This window comes from Rattus rattus, chromosome 3, assembly GCF_011064425.1.
Source record: "Rattus rattus isolate New Zealand chromosome 3, Rrattus_CSIRO_v1, whole genome shotgun sequence".
Classification (NCBI taxonomy): domain Eukaryota; kingdom Metazoa; phylum Chordata; class Mammalia; order Rodentia; family Muridae; genus Rattus; species Rattus rattus.
In genome coordinates this window covers 16242499-16263945 of record NC_046156.1, presented here as the reverse complement: position 1 = coordinate 16263945, position 21447 = coordinate 16242499, and the positions used below count along the sequence as shown (strand labels likewise).

The 21447-nt window shown below is 45.7% G+C and overlaps 1 protein-coding gene across 1 annotated transcript in view; it reads right to left on the bottom strand.

The window, feature by feature from the left end:
* Hs2st1 (heparan sulfate 2-O-sulfotransferase 1) overlaps positions 1-21447 on the bottom strand; it is a 140257-nt gene that overhangs the window by 23881 nt on the left and 94929 nt on the right. The window contains exons 2-3 of the mRNA XM_032897235.1: positions 15662-15900; positions 3254-3339 (exon numbers count right to left, since the gene is read on the bottom strand). Of these exons, the coding sequence (XP_032753126.1) occupies positions 3254-3339; positions 15662-15900 (325 nt within the window). The remainder of the gene's footprint in view (positions 1-3253; positions 3340-15661; positions 15901-21447) is intronic.

Here is a 21447-nt window from a genome sequence, read left to right as displayed (position 1 = left end):
GTGAGGGCAGAACATGGCTTGCAGGAAAAGCTTCTCTCCTGTCACAAGGGTAATGGGCTCACACTCAGCTCATCAAGCTTGGGGACAGGAGTCTTTACCCCCTCAGCCATCTTGCCAGCCATTCAGTCTGCTTAAGTCTGGCTAAGAACAGCCGTATGTCCTATCACGTGATGACACACTTATGTGGAACTCTTGGCCATAGATGGCTCATACCAGTGGCAGACTGCCTCTAGGTAGTTTGAAAAACTGAATGACCTGTTGCATCTGTTGACCTCACTGACGATGCTGTGCTATCGATGACAATCATGTCAGGATGACTCCTACTCACTAAGTGCTACCGATAAATGACAATTCACATTTATATAGAAGGGCTATAAATACTTTCAATTTCAGTAAAGCATAATCTCCTCACCCTAGAAAGAAAGGGGGTTCAATGAATTCATTCCTTAAGAACTACTGTGTAGACTACTACGCATTTAATTTGATATTAATCAATTAATCTTGAAGATGTCCAAACTATCTAATTTTAAAATGGAAAATGTTAAAGTCAATGGCATTAATTTGTCAAAGCTCAACATCTCTAAACTGTTCACCATTAGGAAGAAGGCAAAGAACAACTGAGCATTATAGGTAGTGCAGAACAGGTAGAAGGCTTCAAAAAAAATCACAAGGGTTTAACAAAGGGGGCAAGATAGACCCCAAATCAAAACCCTTAGGGAAAAGACATTTCTCTTCTTCTGTCCTAATACTATAGAAAAAACACAAAGGCAGGACTCGACTGCGACTGAAATAAGCGTTACTCCTTAGCAGTCAGCCCAATCAGAAAGGATCTTCCACTTGTTACTTCCCACATTCTTTCCCTGGGTTTTCAGAAAACTCAACTATGTTTCAATCTTTTATCTGTCTAATAAATTGAAAAATTAAACACTTCCCCCTCATGAATTTACCATTTTTTCTATTATGGCAAGTAACTGAAGGGATTCCTGCCAAGAACACAGGGGCTTGTTTTCCTTCTCTGTCCTTTTCGTGAGACCTTACTTGTTTATGTGTAAGGTGTTTTACCTGGATGAGTATCTGTGTACCATGTCTGTGAGTCACAATGTGGATGCTGGGGGCAGAACTCACACCCTCTGGAAGAGTAGCCAGTGTTCTTAACACCCACACAGTGCTTTTGTGTGTGGTAGTAACAGGGACTGAGTAAACCCAGGGCTTCTATCATAACCAGGTGACTATTCTACTACAGAGCCATAGCTCAAGAAACGTACTTGTTTTTACACTAAAAACCATTTACCTGTGTTGTGGTGTACAGTGGTCACTGCCTTGTGCGTGTGCTATGGGTGTGAACACAAGGGTCCATGTGTGGTGGTGTACAGTGGTCACTGCCTTGTGCGTGTGCTATGGGTGTGAACACAGGGGTCCATGTGTCTTGGTGTGCAGCGGTCAGAGGACAACCTTTCCAGTTGGTCCTTCCTTTGAGACAGGGTTTTACTGCTGCTGCCAGCAGGCTTGCTGGCTGGTGAGCTTCCAGGGACACTGCCACTTCAGTCCCCCACATGAGCCCTGGGGTCATATATAGATGCCTGAGGTACATGCCTGGTCTCTACATGGGTTCTAGGGATTCAAGCCTGGGTCCTCATAATTGTGAGGCAAGTGATTTTACCCATGGAGCCATCTTCCTAATGTGAGATGGGTAAATGTGCCTGGGCTGGCTTCAAACATGTAACTCTCCTGTACCAGCCTCCTTGGTAACTAAAATTACAGGTATACCCCACTGTTCTCCGTTCAGTAACATGCTTTGAAGAATAAAACACTTTAAAAGTGGTTTCTCTTCTTCCTCAATCACGGACTCTGTGATTCAGCTAAGGAATGGGCACATCTACAATGTTTCCTGACTTATACACTAGAAGACACATCCAACCATATCCCTAATTGATTCTGTTAAGCTATTCGTTTAAAATTGTTATTCTATTAAAATGTTTACAAATATACTATTCTTTCCAGTAACATGAGCTGCTATGGAATTATTCAAAGCCAGTGTTGAGGTCAGTGTTTAATAAGATTATTCTTTTTAAATGCTTTATCCATTTCAAGTCCAAGTACTTCAGTAAACACCAGAGCTCTGTTCTACATACTAGACTGTGCCCAAAGCAACAGTACTCAATATATAATTTTAACAATGAAAACCTCCAGTATTAGAAACCAGGCCCTGTAGAGAGAGGGGGAAAAAAGGCCCCAAATCATTCAGGTGAGAGGGTAACAAACCCATAGGGAAGAGTAGTGCGGCCCTCAGGGAACGTATACACATGAGTGAAGCTTATGAAACTGGTCCGGGCCTCTGCAGAGAGAACTTTTAGTTTATTTTAAAGCCGCCTATAAAACCCCTTCAATATTACAGTATGAATTATTTATAGAGAAGTATACATTTAAAGTTACAATGTTGCTGAAAGATAATATTTGGGGAATTCTTTAATTGTATGATTTTCAGAGGAGCTAGGATTCCCACTGTCTGGCCCCACGGCCTGCCTTTCTGTTCTTCTTCTTTGCCAACCTCAAAGTGGAATTGAGACTGAGCTTCACTTAAAGTTGACACAGCTGCTGAGGTGGACCTACGTCAACAATCCGTACCCTGCTGTCTCTGAGGTTAACAGCGTTATTAGCAGAGCACTTGGATGTGGGGTTTTATCGTAATGGCACCATGCGTTCCACGGAGAACACTCAAGTGGATCATGTGCCTAGACCTACTCCTTTTAACCAGTTTTTTGATTACTCCTTAAAGATGCAAGGGCTTTTGAGCAGTTTGTACTCCGTAGTCCTTTGAACTTTTCCTTAGGAGAATTAAGACAAAATTACTGTGACTTACACAATCACATTCAAACATGAAAGAAAATGCTTGGCTTTTAAAGTCTCCCCTTATACCTCGTCAATTTCAAAGCTGAAACACAGTGGTTCAAGGGAAAGCTATTAGGGTACCGAAACCCGAGGGAGAGTTTCTTTGTCCTCTCAGTCTGACTGACTGCACACTCCCTGTACTCCAGTCCAGGTGAGGAACGGCCACAAAATCCCTAACAGAACGTGAACTGTTGTAATTAGCTCGAGACGTGTGGAGTTATGAACACTAGAGGGCAGTAACGCACTGGAAGGACTAAATCACCCGTCTAAAAGTGGCCATCTGTGTATTCCTAACACTTCAAGGAGCGCATAGGCCGGCCGGCGACAAAGCACTCCTCAGTACATCATTTTGGATGCTACTTACTTTGCAAAATCCAAGTAAGATATGTGTCCGTGATAGAAGCCTGGTTTCATCTCGTTCCAGCTGGTTATATTCTTTACAAAGCGCACCTAAAAAGGGAGGGAGGAAGGACAGTCTCATCACCTCACTGCAAAGTAAAGAAAGTGGATTCTGTCAACAGCAAGACACCTCCCACTCAGGGACAGGACCCAGGCACTTACGGAGCTGGGAGACAGGTTCGGGGTAGAACAGTCAGTGCAGTCTGCATGTACCACGTTACCACACCCATGTACGGTGCAGTGGATTTTCACTGCACACACGGGGTGGTAGGTGGCTGCGAGGGGCAGGGGGGGAGGGGGGAAGGGCGGTGTTTCACCCCCATGAAGGTAAATTGTTGTTGCCAGCTCACTACATTAGAATCAGTAAGAGATAAGCGGTCGGCACAGCTTTAAGGGATTTCTGGATGAGCTTATCTGCAGGGTTTGATCTGCACTAGATGCAGATGGAAGGAGGCCTGGGGAAAGGCTGCATTGCCCCTCGCCTCTGCACCTTGCTGGAGAGTTCATTAACCCTGTGGCTGTTCAAGAACCCTGGGTTCTTCGGGCTTCAGACTTGAACGGAAGGTCAGTTGCTCTCCAGGGACCCTCCTGACCTTCAGAGCCAGGCTGGGGTTCCTGAGGCACAGCCTCGTGGACAACTGAGCAGTTGTAGGGTTCTCTGAGGCTCCAGTGTGACGGCGGCCATTGTTGGACTCCCCAGACAGGATGTATGAGACATCCTAACACTCACTCTCCTTTATAAGGCTATTTATACACATGTGTTTCTATATATATATGTATATATGCACAGAAGACATAGGTATGGAGCTGGGGGTATGGGAGATATGAACTGCACAAGGTGGGTGCTGGGAACCAAGCTCAGGTTATTTGAAGAAAAACAAGTATTCTTAACCACTCCGACCCAGTCCCCTTAATTATAATGCATATACATAATAAAATGTAAAATGTGTGTCTTCCTTCTTCCTACTGTGTTACTCTAGAGGGCCCTGCATCTTTAACAGGCTTTCTATTGCTGTGACAAAACACCATGACCATAAGCAAACACAAGAGAAAAGGGTTTATTTCGCTGACGGTCCATCCCGAGGAGTCTCTGTGAGAGCACAACAAGGCATGAAGAATGCTGCTTCTTGGCTTGCTCTTCCTGACTTGCTCAGTTTGTTTTCTATTCAGTCCTGGACCACCTACTCAAGGTGGTGCTGCCCACAGGGTGGGCCTGCACACCCAGTCATCTATCACGAAGATGGCCCATGGACTTCTGTGCAGGCCAATCCTAGGGAGGTATTTTCTTGATTTCTTCCCAGATGAGCCAACCTTATGTCAAGTTGACATAAAACATAGTAAAAAATACATTCCCTATCAATCAACAATATACACTGAAAAAGCAAGCAACATTCCAATCTAAGGAATACATTCTCTGTGTGTATGAATACATGTGTTTTACCAACAGGGATTCATAACCCTGGCTAGCCTCACGCTCGTCACATCTAGGGTGACAAAGTCGTGGTCCTTCTGCCACTGCCTCCCAAGGCCTGGGCTTACACAGTTCCACATACCCAATTCATTCTGTGTATTACATATTTTCCTCTCTGACATGATATTCAAAAAGCAATCACTTAAAAAAGTCATTCGTTTATTTATGCCCCAACAAATCAAAATATGACCAACAAAAGATTAAAGATAATTAACTTTAAGATCTTTTTTTAAAGATTTATTTATTTTATGTATGTGAGTACACTGACACTCTCTTCAGACACACCAGAAGAGGGAATCAGATCCCATTACAGATGGCTGTGAGCCACCATGTGGCTGCTGGGATTTGAACTCAAAATCTCTGGAAGAACAGCCAGTGCTCTTAACCACTGAGCCATCTCTCCAGCCCAACTGTAAGATATTTTAAAATAAACTTGATCAAATAAAAACATCTCAATTATCCAAGTATCTAAGATTTTGTTTTGATCTTCATGTGTGGGTTTGTGCAATGTAAGCGTGACTGCAGGTGTCTGCAGGGTTGGCTCTCGGAGCTGGGGTTACTGATGGGAGCGGCCTGATGTGGGTGCTGGGAGCTGAACTGAGCCCCCGTGAAGGAGCAGAAGGCACCCTTCGCTGCTGAGGTAACTCTTCAGCTCCCAAGTACTTCTTAATTGACTGGAATTGGAAGTATACAAAAATCTAACATGAAAAATTCCGAAAGTGTACATTAATTATTTTTAAAGAATGAGAGCGAAGTTTTAAAAAAGAAAACAAGCAGTTAAAGAGTCTGTGTGTCAGCAGCTGTACAATTTCTCAGAGGAAATCAAATCTGTACAATGAACAGCAGCCGGTCAGGACTCTCTTCTGGAGACTACACACACACCCAGGGATGGCAAGGACTGGTCTACACGGCAGGGAAGGCGTGCTGTGGCCTCAGTCCCGGAAGTCAGAGCCTACACTTCCGACGAAGTCCTTCATCGACGTTTAGATCTGAGTTACACGGACCTACCCTGCAGCACTGACCTCGGGCTGTGGCCATTACAGCTGCTTCCTACAGAAGCACTGGGGAAAAACAGTCCTGGGGCAGGTTACGTTTAAGGGGACACATTATTAACTGACACACGGATGTAAATGACAGTAACACAGTGAGCCATACACGTACAAGTGTGAAGGGGGTTCCTGAGGTCTTTCCTATTCGTTCTTTCAATTGAGCACTAGGCAGAATGAAAACAGACAGAGTGAAGGATGAGCTGCATGACGACAGGAAGTGTCCTTGTCGTGGTTAACTATGTTGGGTCCCGTGAAAACCAATGACGGTATTTCTACCAAAAGCCAGAGTGGCTGGAGATGGCTCGGTGGTAAGAGCACTGGCTGTTCTTTCAGAGAACCTGGTTGGGTTGTCAGCACCTACACAGAGGCTCACACTCAGCTCCAGGGGATCCGACGGCCTCTTCTGGCGGTCACCAGCCACGCACACGGCACATGCACACATGCAGGCAGAACATGCATACACACATGGGGTGGGGGAGGCAAGGAGGTGTGATTTTCAGAGCTGGAGGCGTCCTCAGAAATTCAGCTCTGCTTTCTGAAGCTGAGACCTAGCATGGACGGGGTGGTTCGGGAGGGAAGTGAAAAGGTGCTGCTGGGTTAAAGTCTAAGGAAATGCTGTGGCAGAGGGTGGGTGACAGAGAGGACAGGGCACACAGACGGAGTGGATGTGACGGGGAATCACAGAGACGGGAGTCAGACGTACACCGCAGGCATCCTCTTCCCCCAAACAACCCTAAGGATGGTCTGCATGAACCGGAAGCATCCAGAGGCTGACTGGCACATCCAACCCGTGTCCTTTAACACGGGGAAGCCCAGGAGGCTGGGTCAGATTGATGGACTCTCAGACTTAGAAGTGCCAAACGAACCACCTAGAACTCCTGTTGAGGCGGATTCCCACACAGCGGGTCTGGAGCAGTGAGTACCTGGAATTCTGCACGTCTAACAAGCCTTCGGGAAGCCGTCCACACTTTACTGTTTCAGAAATGTGGGCTTCGGCGCCAGCTCCTGACTTTGTCAATGTGAGGCTTCCTCTGTGGCACTTACAGCAAAGGTCTGAGGGCTACAAAAACTCTTGGGCCATGTTATCCTCCTGCTGTTTCAGACTACACTGAAATCCAGCAGGTTTCTCGATAATCACCTAAGTACTACACTACATAAAAGAAAGAGGAGGGCCCAAGCAATGAATCCTGGCTACCGCCGCCCACTCTGTAACTCCCACCTCCCCAGCAATGCCTGAAGCACACTGCATGCAAGCATTTCAAGGACAGTTCACAAATTAAAGTTTGTCCGGTTGGACTGAGGAAGAGTTTCTTAGAGGCAAGGAACAGAAGAAAAGGCAGAACATTATGCTATAATCAATTGAACTTGTTAATAAAACCAGAATAGGTGAAAGAGATCAAGGAAATCCTGTAGCCTTTATTTTTATAAAGACACTGAAAACCATTAATCATCTTCCTATACAACTAGCTAATTGTGTGTGTACGTGTGTGTGAGTTTGTGTGTGTGTGTGAGTGTGTGAGAGTGTGTGTGAGTGTGAGTTTGTGTTTGTGTAAGTTTGTGTGTGTGTGAGAGAGTGTGTATGTGAGAGAGTGTGTATGTGTGTGAGAGAGAGTGTGTGTGTGTGCATGTGTGTGTACACACACATGTACACGTGGTTCGGGGAAGGATACTGGACCATGGTCTCGCACACACTAGACAACTATTCCCTCAACTCACTGACCCTATCCCCAGCCTCTTCGCTTACCACAGCACAGCTTCAACAGAAGAACAGTCAAGAGAACAGGCATCGTTTCTTAAGGACTGAGAACGTAGCTTACTGATAGACCTCTTTCTAGAATGTGCAAAGCCCTGGGTTTAATTCCTGATACTACAAGATCAAAAGAATTCCAATGCAACTTGGGCACTGAGAATTCCAGATTCTGCTTGCTACTGTGGTAAGTCCTCAGCAGTGAAGCATCCACCACTGCACTGGAGTACAGAGCATGAAGAGTTCACCACTGCGCTGGAGTACAGAGCGTGAAGAGCTCACCACTGCACTGGAGTACAGAGCGTGAAGCACTCACCACTGCACTGGAGTACAGAGCGTGAAGAGTTCGCCACTGCACTGGAGTACAGAGCGTGAAGAGCTCGCCACTGCACTGGAGTACAGAGCGTGAAGAGTTCACCACTGCACTGGAGTACAGAGCGTGAAGAGCTCACCACTGCACTGGAGTACAGAGCGTGAAGTTCACCACTGCACTGGAGTACAGAGCGTGTTCACCACTGCACTGGAGTACAGAGCGTGAAGAGTCCGCCACTGCACTGGAGTACAGAGCGTGAAGACTCACCACTGCACTGGAGTACAGAGCGTGAAGAGTTCGCCACTGCACTGGAGTACAGAGCGTGAAGAGTTCACCACTGCACTGGAGTACAGAGCGTGAAGAGTTCACCACTGCACTGGAGTACAGAGCGTGAAGAGTTCACCACTGCACTGGAGTACAGAGCGTGAAGAGTTCACCACTGCACTGGAGTACAGAGCGTGAAGAGTTCGCCACTGCACTGGAGTACAGAGCGTGAAGAGTTCACCACTGCACTGGAGTACAGAGCGTGAAGAGTTCACCACTGCACTGGAGTACAGAGCGTGCACCTACCACTGCACAGGCACAGCACTCGAAGAGTTCCACTGCACTGGAGTACAGGCGTGAAGCACTCACCACTGCACTGGAGTACAGAGCGTGAAGAGTTCACCACTGCACCGGAGTACAGAGCGTGAAGAGTTCACCACTGCACTGGAGTACAGAGCGTGAAGAGTTCACCACTGCACCGGAGTACAGAGCGTGAAGAGTCCGCCACTGCACTGGAGTACAGAGCGTGAAGAGTCCACCAGTGCACTGGAGTACAGAGCGTGAAGAGTTCGCCACTGCACTGGAGTACAGAGCGTGAAGAGTTCACCACTGCACTGGAGTACAGAGCGTGAAGAGTTCACCACTGCACTGGAGTACAGAGCGTGAAGAGTTCACCACTGCACTGGAGTACAGAGCGTGAAGAGGGGTCTTAGTTTGGTCTGATGGCTGTTAGAGACACCATGACCAAAGCAACTTCTATAAAGGAAAATACTTAATTAGGGCTGGCTTACAGTCTCAGAGATCTAGTCCGTTCTCAGGGTGGGAAGCACAGCACCAGACATGAGAGGGGCTGAGCAAACATGGAGAAGGAGCTGAGTTCTCCATCTTGAAAAGAAAGGCAGCAGGAGGAGGCTGGGTGCCACACTGAGCACAGCTTGAGCATAAAGGACCTCACACCCCGTCCCCATAGCAACATATTACTCCAACAAGGGCACACATACTCTGACAAGGACACACCTCCTAATGGTACCCTATGGGCCAAGCATTCAAACATGCGAGTCTATGGGGGCCAAACCTCCTCAGACTACCGTACAACACTACTTGTCTACCATGCTTGACACCTAGGTTGGACTCCTAGCACTCAAGGAAATGATTTTCTCCCTCTAAAATCTCCAAGCACTGTTGCTGTATTCCTGATTCCTTATGGACTTATTCGTTCCTCCCATCATAACTCAGCTTCCACTCCACTATGATTACCGCCACCGCAGTCCCACAGACAGACACTTCAGTCCTCATCTGGGAGATTCGCTTGTTTCACTATTTTCAGTCTCATCGGGCCGCTAAGCACTGAGGAGTAAAACCAAGAGGCCAAGTACGGGTATCTGTGTAGGACTCCAAGCTTTACCTAAATTTGACATTACAATTTCCGGTAGATTATTACTGCTTTTAAATTCCCCAAGACTGTTACCGTTGAACTCTCCCAGACACACCGATCTCTTTCCTATACAGCGTGTGCTTTCTATAACAGATAACTCAGCCACTTTACCAGGAAGTTTATTCTGCCTTCTGACTTCAGAGGCTTAGTTTATGTCAATCAGCCCTGTTGTTTCAGGCCTGCAATGAAGCAGCACACCCCAAGGAGAGCCTGGAGAGAAGAGCAGCTGTCCCTGCCACCAGGAGGAGAAAGAAAGTCTACAATAAAGAAAAGGGCTGGGTTGGGATTTAGCTCAGTGGTAGAGCGCTTGCCTAGGAAGCGCAAGGCCCTGGGTTGGTCCCCAGCCTCGGAAGAAAAAAAAAAAAAAAAAAAAAAAAAAAAAAAAAAAAAGAAAAGAAAAGGGCTGTGGCTTAGCCCCTCTGTACGGGGAGTGTGGGCAAACAAACCTTGTCAGCAGGGCTAGGCAGGGCTTCACTCTCCCCTCTGGAGAGCCGCTTAAGCCCAGGACTTTTACACGGCCTTCCTCAAGGCTCTTCTCCATGGAGATGCTGTAGGTAGGCCTTTACAGAATGGCGAGTCTGAAGGCTTCCCTTTTACAGTACTGTTGTGACACTTTCCCTCCTAGCCACAATAATGCTTATCTTCTATCTCTTAACTGTCTCCACCTTCCCTCCGTCCAGTCAGTTCCTCATCTGTCCTTTCCGGCCCTCTCACTCCTGCACTGCCTGCTGTCTCCAGTCTGTTTTCTTCTGGTGTTCTCCAGCGCGGATGCGGCCTGCAGGCCCGGCTGAGTAACCAGTGCACTTTATAGATTCTTCCTTTCATACCAGGTGAAGGGCAGTCAAACCCAACAGCAGCTCATGACTGGGAGGCTGTAAGCACTGGACACTGGCAAAGGGAGAAGAGAGCACTCAGTTTCGACACACTCTGATTGAAGCATGCTATTAAGAGGGATGGTTCGGAAGGAGCAGTTAGATACAGTACATGAAAATAACACTTTTATGGCTAGCCTGGAGCAGATTCTAAACTACGACTTCTGTCAGGCTTTATAACTCAGGCATGGCTGGGCCAGCAAGTAATCACAATCCACCTTCAGGGAGAGCGGAAGGCGTGCGGGTGGTGGGACATGATTTATTTGCTTGTTGAATCAGACCTGAACCAACACTAAAAAAGAAAAAAGAAAAAAAAAGCCAAGGCAGCACCAGCACACGAATGCAAGGATGTGGCCTACGTTCTCGGTAAGTTCACCTCTGCACTCTAGCATCCGCCTTCACAGAAGAGCTCACTTCCAGGATCTGAAGGAGCAGGAGGACTCCTGAATGCCCTGGCCTTCTTCCAACTTTGTAATCACTGTCTATTAAGATGAAGACTATTATTAGTGTGAGTAATTACTATACGCCAACTCCTACTGATAAATTTACTTTAAATAAATTTCTTGTATAGCCACGGGCATATTTTTTGAGTCTAAACCAGGGAGGAGATGTTCTACACGAAGGGGAAAAGCAGTGTGCGGATAGAAGGTACGGAGTTGACCTCCAACACACGGCAGTGGGTCTGAGGTTCAGATCTGAGCTGCTTTGGGGGATGAGTCCTAAATCAGCCAGGAGTAGAGATAAACTCTCGTCAACCAGGGGGTCTACTCTGCTTATAGCTGTAGCCATGGCACTGAGGGTAGCTGAGGCCCACCACCAAAACCTAGAGTGGCTCATTTGCTTACACATGCGTCAAGTGACAAAATATGTCAAGTATCTTCCATGTCTTGGTCACCATTCAAGGCACATAGCACGGGGCACATGGTGGACAAACAGGATGTCTGCCCTTAAGGTGCTTACACTACGATAGAGGAAAACAGGAGAAGTCAAACTAATATGTAAGATAATTGTATAAACTGACCAGTACTAGGGGTGATGTGGTCCCAATACCATGGATGTGGTAATTAACACAACACAGGGTGGCTAGGCAAGGTCCAAGAGCCTGCCACTTCACAGGAAACACCAAAGGGAGCCTGCCACTTCACAGGAAACAGCAAAGGGACAACACAAAAACAACGGACAGAGAAATGCACTCTACAAAAAGGTAAGAGCAGATGTCCTGAAGGGAGACAGGCGAGGCAGGGTCAACGACCTAGAAAGCGGTTTCATCTACCTGGTGTGAGCTTGGCGCAGTAGACAAGAGTGCTGTAGAATGGGTGTACGGCCTGGACAAGGCACGTGGATATTGTAGGGAAAGCAAGAACATGAAAATACAACTTGACGGGAAGATCTTAACATGCATCTTTATATACCGCTACTGGATTATTGTAATTCACTGTTCCATGAACATCAAGTGGAACATCTAAAAATTTACAATCAGCCCAGTAAGAACCTGCATGTTAACCAGTATCTAGATACACATAAGAGGTCGCAGATGCTTAGCTAGCTTGTTGCTCTGAGAAGTATCTGCAGCACAAGCAAACTATAAGCTCTAAAAAAAACGAACAAAAGTCAGCTTGAGAGTAAGTTAAAGAAACACACACACACGCACACATACACACAGGCACACACACACACACACGCACACACACACACACACACACACACACACACACACACATACACACACACACACGCACACACAACACACACACACACACACACACACACACACACACACACACACACATATACACACACACACAATAGACTTATGTGGTCCTATAGGGCAAGATACTTGCAATGTTTAAACCAAGACTGGTCACATATAATCAACTTAAAAATATGAGAACAGCATGGATTTAAGAAAGCCCACACACCTACTAGGAACATTCACAGGGTGTTCTCTGAAGATGTTTTTTAATCCCCCTTAAAAAAAAAGAACTATTCTATTTTTATGTGTGAATGTTTGTCTGTATGTTTCTGTGTACCACATATATGCCTGATGCTCACAGATACAAGAAGAGGGACTCGGATCCCTTGAAATTGGAGTTAGAGATGGCTGTGAGGCACCATGTGGTTGTTGGGAATCAAACTTGGGTCCTCTGGAAGAGCAGCCAGTGCTCTTAACCACTGAGCCACCTCTCTAACCTTTGACAATTCTTTTTAATCATCTAAATTAAGGGTCACCTCAAAAACCTAACTCACAAAAGTCACTTCATTTTAACTACTTAATTTCTTGTGCTGTCTACTCTATTAATCTCCTTCAAACCCTTTCTTCTTCCTCTGTCCCAGCGGCTTCATTCCAGACAGGAGCCTGGGGCGGACCACCCCTGTGTACACTGAGCCTATCCAGGGCAGTAAGTAAACATCCTTTAAACCAAACGAGTAGAAGCAGTGTGGTACCGGCACCCATAAACTCTTACGTGGACGCTAACTGTGAGGACACAGCGACTGCCAGGACACGGTCTCTCGTTCTACGTTCAGACATACTCACTGCTCTCATGCCTGAGAATGGCGCACACCACACTTCGTTCTTAAATGCCGCACTGTGTACTGTTTATGAGCAAGGACCAGTTACAGATCACACATCCTTGCCGTCTGCGCCTCAGTCTCCTGCCGTCTGACTTTTCACCCTAGCATCACATCCTGTCTGGCTGTCACGACACTGGACTTTAGAAAAGACAAGGGGGGTTGTTTTGCAGGAAGGTCCATGATGTGAGTACGTGCTTTGTTCGGGTTACGCCACGTAAAACCTTGTAGTGAGATTATCACACGCTGATGCTTTAACAATTCTGACTGTATGTCTCAGACGCCCGAGGAAATTATAAGAAGCTCCTTGAAAGGCATGTGCTGGCCTTTTCTTTCATTGGTATTTCTCCAGAAAAATGTGGCACTGTCTGTATAAATCCCGTCACTAAGGTAAATAAGGCGTGGGAGAATCTCGTGTGCAAGCTGACAACGTTGCGAGGGTGGGTGAGGCCCTGCTGCCATCTCACAGGACAGCTCTGTGCTGACTGAAATGTTTAGCGCTGCCTCTGAACCTCAGGAAGGGTAACTAAGCTTGCAGTGCTTTACCCCGGTACTCAAGATGGGCGGTGCTGACAAGCTGCTCAAGATGCCGATTCGGGAGCACCCACAGGGATCAGGGTCTCCGCTCAGCCCCGGCTTCTGCACGAGCCGCCTGGGCTGTAAACGCAGGCTCTGCAGGGCAGCAGCGCTCTTACCACATCAACCGGGAGTTATTTGCTCAGAGAAGAAGAGTAAAGCCATCCTGAATTGCCATTGGTCAGCACGATGAAAGTGTGACATCCAAGCAAAGTGTAGCATAGAAGATGGAGATACCTGAAACCTGACTTTAAAATTATGGTAGTTTTCACTTTACATTCAGACCAAGCCTCTTGGGCTGAATTAAAAGCCCTTTAAACACACCATGTTAAGGACAGGAGCTCGATCATGGCTTGTTTTTAGAAAATGGCTTCTGTGCATGAGATCCGTAAACTTTACACGTTCTGCATCTCAGAGGACACCTGCGTAAGCCACTCCTGACTTGGACCCGGTTTTGAACCACCAGCTGACATTTGGAGTGTGCCATTTAATGCTTGAGCCTACTTCCCTAGAGTGTTCTAGAAAAGAAGGTCTCAGCGCTGCTCCCTGTACAAGGCAACTGCTTTAGGATGGCGAGTCTGCTTCTCGGCTGTGTTCTCCCAGTGTATAAATGCCAGGCCGATGAAGGAAAACAAGCTGTATCCCATCCACACGCCACTGGGAAATGCGTCTACACAGTGCTGATAAATGTCATGTGTGGTGAGTGTCTCCACACTTAGATTTCATGAGGAAAAAAACCAGGGACGCCACTGCCAGATACCTTGTAGCTGCCAGAAAACTCTGGAAGATTGGACACAGAAAAAGTAAAAATTGAACAAATAATTTCACGTTAAAAATAAAAGGTACTGCTGAGGAACTCTGAAGTTACTCGGAGAGGAACGAGCCTTTGAGATCAAGCGTGTGCTGCAATGCACCACCATAAACCACTGCACGGTGTGCAAGGAACGCCCAGCGTGCCGCCCTTGAGATGCCAGTGAACAATTCTGTTCCTTTTTCTTTTTTAAATGACCAACAGTTTAAAAAAGCTTATGTTTCTTCTCATTTACAGAAGAATTATTTGGCTTGGCTACAGACGTTTATTTTTGGTTCTATAAAAATAATAAGTGATCCTACAGATAGTCAGAAAGCAGACGGGTGGATGATTCCATTAGCCTTAAACAGCTCTCTGCCAAGAACATGGACCGACTTTATCCCTGTTCTGTGTAAGCGTTGTAGATGAGTTGAATGTGAGAAAACAGCCCATTTGTAACAGCCACGTCCACCGCCTCCAAACAGCTGAAGCCTAGCAGTAGCATGGCTATAAAAACATCTAATGGAGCTTCTCCAATAGGCACCTGGGTTCCTGGGGAATCTCAGTGTCGTTTCAGGATGGTCAAGTACCCATGGCCTTCAATATTTACAACACGAACTTGGTAATTACAGTCGCCATTCTAGGTTTTTGGACGACATGGATAAACTAGACCCCACTTGACAACATCCTGTATTTCAGATTCCCTGTCCTTTGTTCATCTACTGAAAGCTGAGGTTTTACCTAGGACACAGCCACGGTGGTCTGTTCTCCAGGATGTTGGTTTATGGCCGATAGTTACCCGAGGCACCAAAGATGACACTCGGGAGGCATTCAGAACAGGCACAGGTATGGAGCCAATACCTCCCTACCGCAATGTGACACAACGAAATAACTTCTGCGGCAAGAAACCTATCAAGCTGAAAAAACAAAAAACAAAAGCAACTCCGAGCTGGGCATGATGTGGACGTCTGTGAGTTTGAGGCTAGCCCAGTCTACACGGCAAGCTCCAGATAGCCAGTTACTACAGAGAGACCTTGTCTGGACCAACAAACAACAAAGAAGAGACTCCATACTGAAGAATAGCAAAACCTTGTCTAGAACATCTGTTTACCTGTTCACTAATTTCTGACTACAGTCTAGATGCAAGAAAATATGTCAAGTGTGAGGAAAACTGTAAATTTGTGTAAAAAAAACCCCACCTCCCCCACAAATATTACTTCATCCCTCGCAATACCAAATGCAGAGATGTCAGAAAGTACGTGTGTAGCCGCTCCATGGTAATTACCTGATCCTGCAATGACATTACTGGGTTGTTTTTGGTAGTGTTGATGTGAAGAACGTGGTATCTATTCTTTGCACACAGGTCATAGGCGATATTGGTGAACGAGGTGCTTGCAGTTTTGGGCACTCTGTTATAAATGATGACGATGTCTTCTTCTTCATCCAGAGTGGCATCCTGCCGAGGGCCGTCCATCGTGTGGCGCTGTTCAATCTCTCGGACTTCGTGTCTTGCAATTGCCCTCTCTGCAAGAAAAGGAAAGCCGAAAGTTTGTTACCTTTTTAAAAGTTTTATTTTTACAAACTTTACTACAAAAAAACCAAAGTCACTCATGTCCTAATGGAAGAATTCCCTCTGTCTCAAGTAACCCTCGAACGAACACACACACACACACACACACACACACACACACACACACACACACACACACCACACACCAGACTCCTGTGTTGTGTGAGTGGACCGTGAAATGTCCCCAGACAGGCTCTTGTGTCTGAACAGCCAGTGGCACTATTCTGAAAAGGTGCAGACAGTTTAGGAGGAGGAACCCGGCTGAAGGAAACAAGTGGGTTTTCGGGTTTCTAAGCCAGGCCCCACTTTCTGTTTCCTGAGGTAAGATGCCAATGTGAGCAGTCTCTTATTCCAGCTGCTGGGATCTTCTGTCAGGGTGGACTGCATCTCCTTCACACAGTAGTCAAAACGAACCTTTAGTAAATTGCTTCTTGTCAGGTATTTGGTTACAGCAACAGGAAAAGTCTTTAAATGCAGACAAATAAAATATACTTAGAAAAGAAATTATCTTATGGAAACTTAAAAAAAAATCTACTTAGGATTTACTTCTTGGTTGATTAAAATTTGCCAACACCCAGGCATGGTGGTGCATGCTTTTACTTCTGACTCAGCCCTAGTCACAAGGTATAAAGAAAGGAGCCTTTCCATTGTTTTCTCCTGGACCTCACAGGCACCAGGACACACGTGATACAGACATGCATGCGGGCGAAATGCCCACGCGTGTAAGATGAACAGTAAAAGCTTAAGCAAACCAAAAGGAGACTTTTAGAGCTAACATATAGTAACTGAAGTAAAAACCTTGCGAACGGGTTCAACAGCAGAATGGAGAATGGAGAAGAGAGAGACAGAAGCTAGAACAGGAACAAGGGATGCCGGGCACCTGGGCTGTAACAGTCTAAGAAATAAAGGAGAGAGAGGGCAGCTAACGCAGAACTCAACAAACCATGGCGAAAAACAACTTCTGTCAGGAGACAGACTTTTAGAGTCAAGAAACCCCGTAAGATAAAGCCCACAGATATCCATCTAGTATAATTAACAAAATATTTTGAAAGCAACTTGAGAAGATGAAGTCATATCCACAAAAGAATTGGAGAACTATCAGCCACATGATTCCCACTGGGACCACAAAGTGGGCAGTGCAGAGTAACGGGAACTGTGGCTAAGAACCCGTATCCGGAGAATACGGTTTTCAAGAATGAAGAGGAAGATAATTCTTACAAGTATGAAAGAAAAAAAAACATATTTAAAACGTTCACTGATAGGACTGACTTAAAAGGCTGCCTCTAAAAGTCCTCTAAACCGGGAGTCAGTGAAGAGGCTCGGGGAGAGGCACCTACTGTCAGTCTCCCACCCCCACCCCAGTTCAATGTCCAGGACACACACACAACTCCTGTAAATTGTCCTCTGAGGCACGCATGTCTCCCGTGTTTACACACAACAGTTGGTAAAATAAATAAATGCAATTGGAAAAGAATTTAAATTGAAAAAGACAGAAAATAACACAGAGAAACAGTAACAAAAATGGAGACAATAAAAATATTCACAAATACAATGGGCGTTCTCTTCCATTGAGGTTTTGAGACTATAGCAGCAAAAACTGTAATTACTGTGGGAGACTACAGACCATCTCACAGAACCTCAGTCCCGGACTGGGGAGATGGCTTAGCGGTTCATACTTTCTGCTCCTCCGGAGACCCCAGGTTCAAGTCCCAGCCCTTCCATGGCAGCTAAGAACTGTCTGCACCCCTAGATCCAGGCATCTCCCCACCTTTTTTTGGCTCCTGTGAACACTGTACATACACGGAGAACGACACACACAGGCAGGATACCCTTACACATCAACGTAAAATATTTTTTTTAAAAGAAATAGTACGAGGCATGGAAAACTTCCCTTTGAGCTGTTGGTCAAGGGATTCCAACAGACTCCCCAAACAATACAGCCAGCATATTGTCACAGCCCTCGGTTGCCTCCCCAAACTGAAGGGTTTTTTTTTTGTTTTGTTTTGTTTTGTTTTTTTCCTGAATATATCCCACACTCTGGACACAGATCTTGGAGAAATGAAGCTGAAATGATCAGGAACCTGCCAAGGACCAGGTCAGCTTGGAGAGGGCCTCTGAGAGAAGGGCTGTCTGGGAGCGGTAAAACTTGGGACTCGAAGTCAAACCATGGGTCTAAGCTGGCAGCCTCTGCTTTGCTGGAGACAGCTTTTCAGACTGCTTTCTGTCTGTTCTGCTTTCTCTGGAGATCTCCAGACAGCTCTCTCTATTTTCTTCTTGGAGACAGTTCTCCAAGCAGTTCTCCCTTGCTATTCTAAAAAAATTCTCTGGGTGTTCATCTCTTGCAGATCATAAGCCTGGTCTTCTATTTCACATATCAATCCAGTCATTTACTTCAGGCTTCCTTTTGATTAGCCTGTGAATCAGCATTCTGTGACCCCAGCCCTTAATTCTTAGGAGACAGTCAAGCACATTTTTTTAAAAAAACACTGCAAAAGAATTCAGATGTCTGCCTTTATTAAACACAGGTGATACACTAGCTGGGTAGGACCTTGCCTTGAAATTACTATTTCTACCACACCTGGTCCTGGACCTAAATTCCCTCTATCCCAGGCTGACCTTGTACACCAAAATCTATCTTTGCAAGCAAAACTTAGCTGTGTGGGATCTCCTGCAGTCGCCACTCCCTAAATCCCTTCTCTATTACCTTTCTCACAGGCTGGCTCATAGTGCAGCTGCTTTAGCTCTTTTAGATTAGTGAAGCCCCTCATATAACTCATACTGTATCTTTATATTTTTCATAGTTGAGAAGTTACATATTTTTGAACTCATGGTTTTTAGAGTTCTTTCCCACATCCTTAAGGGCTCTCCTAACAGTCCCACCATTTACCATTTTGTTTAGCCACACCTTCGCCTCCCAGAATCATGCTGTCCCTGATTATCATGGAGCATTAATGTTCACAGGGAAGAGATTCCTCAGAGGAGGAATGTAACAATATGTACATTATCATACAAACAGTCTCAGGCCCACAGCAGCCACCTGTGTTCATCTGTGGAGGCCCACACCTGCTCACCCTGACCACAGGTTTGCGTGTGTATCAAAATATTAATTACAGAAGAGGTTATGAATTTAAGAGGGAGTAGAGGAAAACAGGAGGACCTGGAGGAGGGAAAGAAAAAAAGGAGGAATAAAATGATGTACAATCAGTACACATGTATGAATTCTCAAAGAATTTAAATGAAAACATAAAAATGGAGAGCACAGTGACCTGACCCGCCCAACTTGGGATCCAGCTCAAGGGGAGGCTCCAAGGCCTGACACTATTACTGATGCTATGGTGTGCTCACAGACAGGAGCCTAACATGGCTGCCCTCCAGGAGGCCTAACAATCAGCTGACTGGGACAGATGCAGATAATTACACCCAACCAATGGACTTAACTCAGGGGCCCCCTGTGGTTGAATTAGGGAAAGGCCAGAAGAAGCTGAGGAGGAGGATGAGCCTATAGGAAGACCAGCAGTCTCAACTAACCTGGTCCACTGAGATTTCTCAGATACTGAGCCACCAACCAGGCAGCATGTCCAAGGCCCCTGACACATAACGGCAGAGGATTGCCTGCTCTGGCCTCAGTGAGAGAAGTCTGTTGAGGCGCCAGAGAGTGGGAAGACCTGGTGGGCTGGGGGTGGAGCTGAGGTCATCCTCTTGGAGACAAGGAAAGAGAAATGGGATGAGAAACTGTTTGAGGGCAGACCAGGAAGAATGTAAAAAAGATTAAAGGGAAAAAATGATGCTTGTATAATGAAAAACATACTTGGAAGAAGCTCTGTAAAGGCTAAACTCAAAATACTCTAGGATAAAATCATGAAAAAATACATAAGAATGCAGAAAACAAACACACAACAAAGCCCAAGGGTCTGGAACAAAACCCAGAACAGAAATCAGAGTGTCCAAAAAGAATTTTAAAAATACATTTAAAGTGGATTAAAAATGAAACAAAGTATCGATATTTGAGATACAGGTAGAGCAGCAGTGAAGGAGAGATCTAGAGCACACACACAAATCTGAGAATTACATTGAATAAGGATGGTATGCAAATGGAGATACACGTAAAGAGTGCTTGGAACAGCCATGGGGAAATGCAGATCAAAAGCACAGGCAAGCGCTGCCTTGTGTTTACTAGGACAGATCTCATTAAACCGTGTTCACGAGAAAGAGGAATCAGGGCCCTCAAAACATGGCTGTTGCGACTGTAAGTGCATTTACAACGGAACACACTTGCACGTTTCTCAAGGAACTGAAGACAGTATTTAAGCAAATACCGTACACTAGCACAGTCAAAGGATGAAACATGCCAGAAATTCATCAACGGATAGTCATGGTATGTATGTAGAACAGACTATTCCTCCTTAAAGAGAAGAAGGCATGCATCTCTAAGTGAAAAGGGTAAGATATTAAAGTTATGAAGAAGTGCTTTCAGAAGGTAGGCTCATCGAACCAGAATGCAGACTGATGGCTGCCACAGAGGGAGGAGGAACAGGGAGCGCTTCTTTAGCTGTACGTTACAGCGTTTCCTTCAGTGGGACCGACATATTCTGGAGGTCAAGCCAGGTAGTGCTTGCAACACTGAACATGCCAGATGCTGGTGCACTGCTCACTCTAAAACGGCTAATTTATGTGAGTTTCACTTAAAATACATCAAAAATAAAAAAGTACAAACTACAGATCTTAAAGTATTAGTTCATTCTAAGAATATAAAAAGGTTGGTCCTGAGTTTGTAATCGGTCTATTTCTCAGTGTGTCCCTTCTGTCCTGTACCTGTCTCATGTTTTATTCTTGAAAGAACTCCAAGAAGCCCACTGTCACCCCCATGGAGTCAGGAGCTGATGTCACGGATGTGCCTGCTGGCTGATTACCTGCATAAGGACACAATCCCTCGCCAATCTGCCCCCAGAGTCTGTGTTCTGCATTATACTGGCTAAAATTTAGTATTTTCCTCACTATAGTTAGCCGAAAGGGGCACAACTTTACAGCCAACGACTGTGGGACATAGTTCAGACGTATACTCTTTAAACAAAGCAACGCAATTCTTAAATCCTTACCATTTCAATGACCCATTAACTGCACAGTTTTATGAACAGCACTCACGAGCATCTAGGAAACGAGTCAGTGTTTTCTCTAGTGGGTGGTGGGTTACTACATGGACGGGAGAGGGGGACACGGTGTGTGGGAAGAGACCCTTCCTTGCCTCTTTACCAGTCAGTAACTGTGCCACACACACAGTTCTTAAATGTAAATGCTGTGAGAATCAAATGCTGACCTCAAGCACTGACCTTTCCTCATCGCAGTGACCTGCATAAAGTCCAGTCCAGCCCTCCTGTTCCTTTTTCATGAGCTTAGACAAGCTATCATATCTCATATTATTTTCCAAATTTTAGGGATGCCTTAAGTGTTCCTGCTTCAGTTGCCATCTTGTACAGAGCTGCATGAATGTCACTGTAACAAAT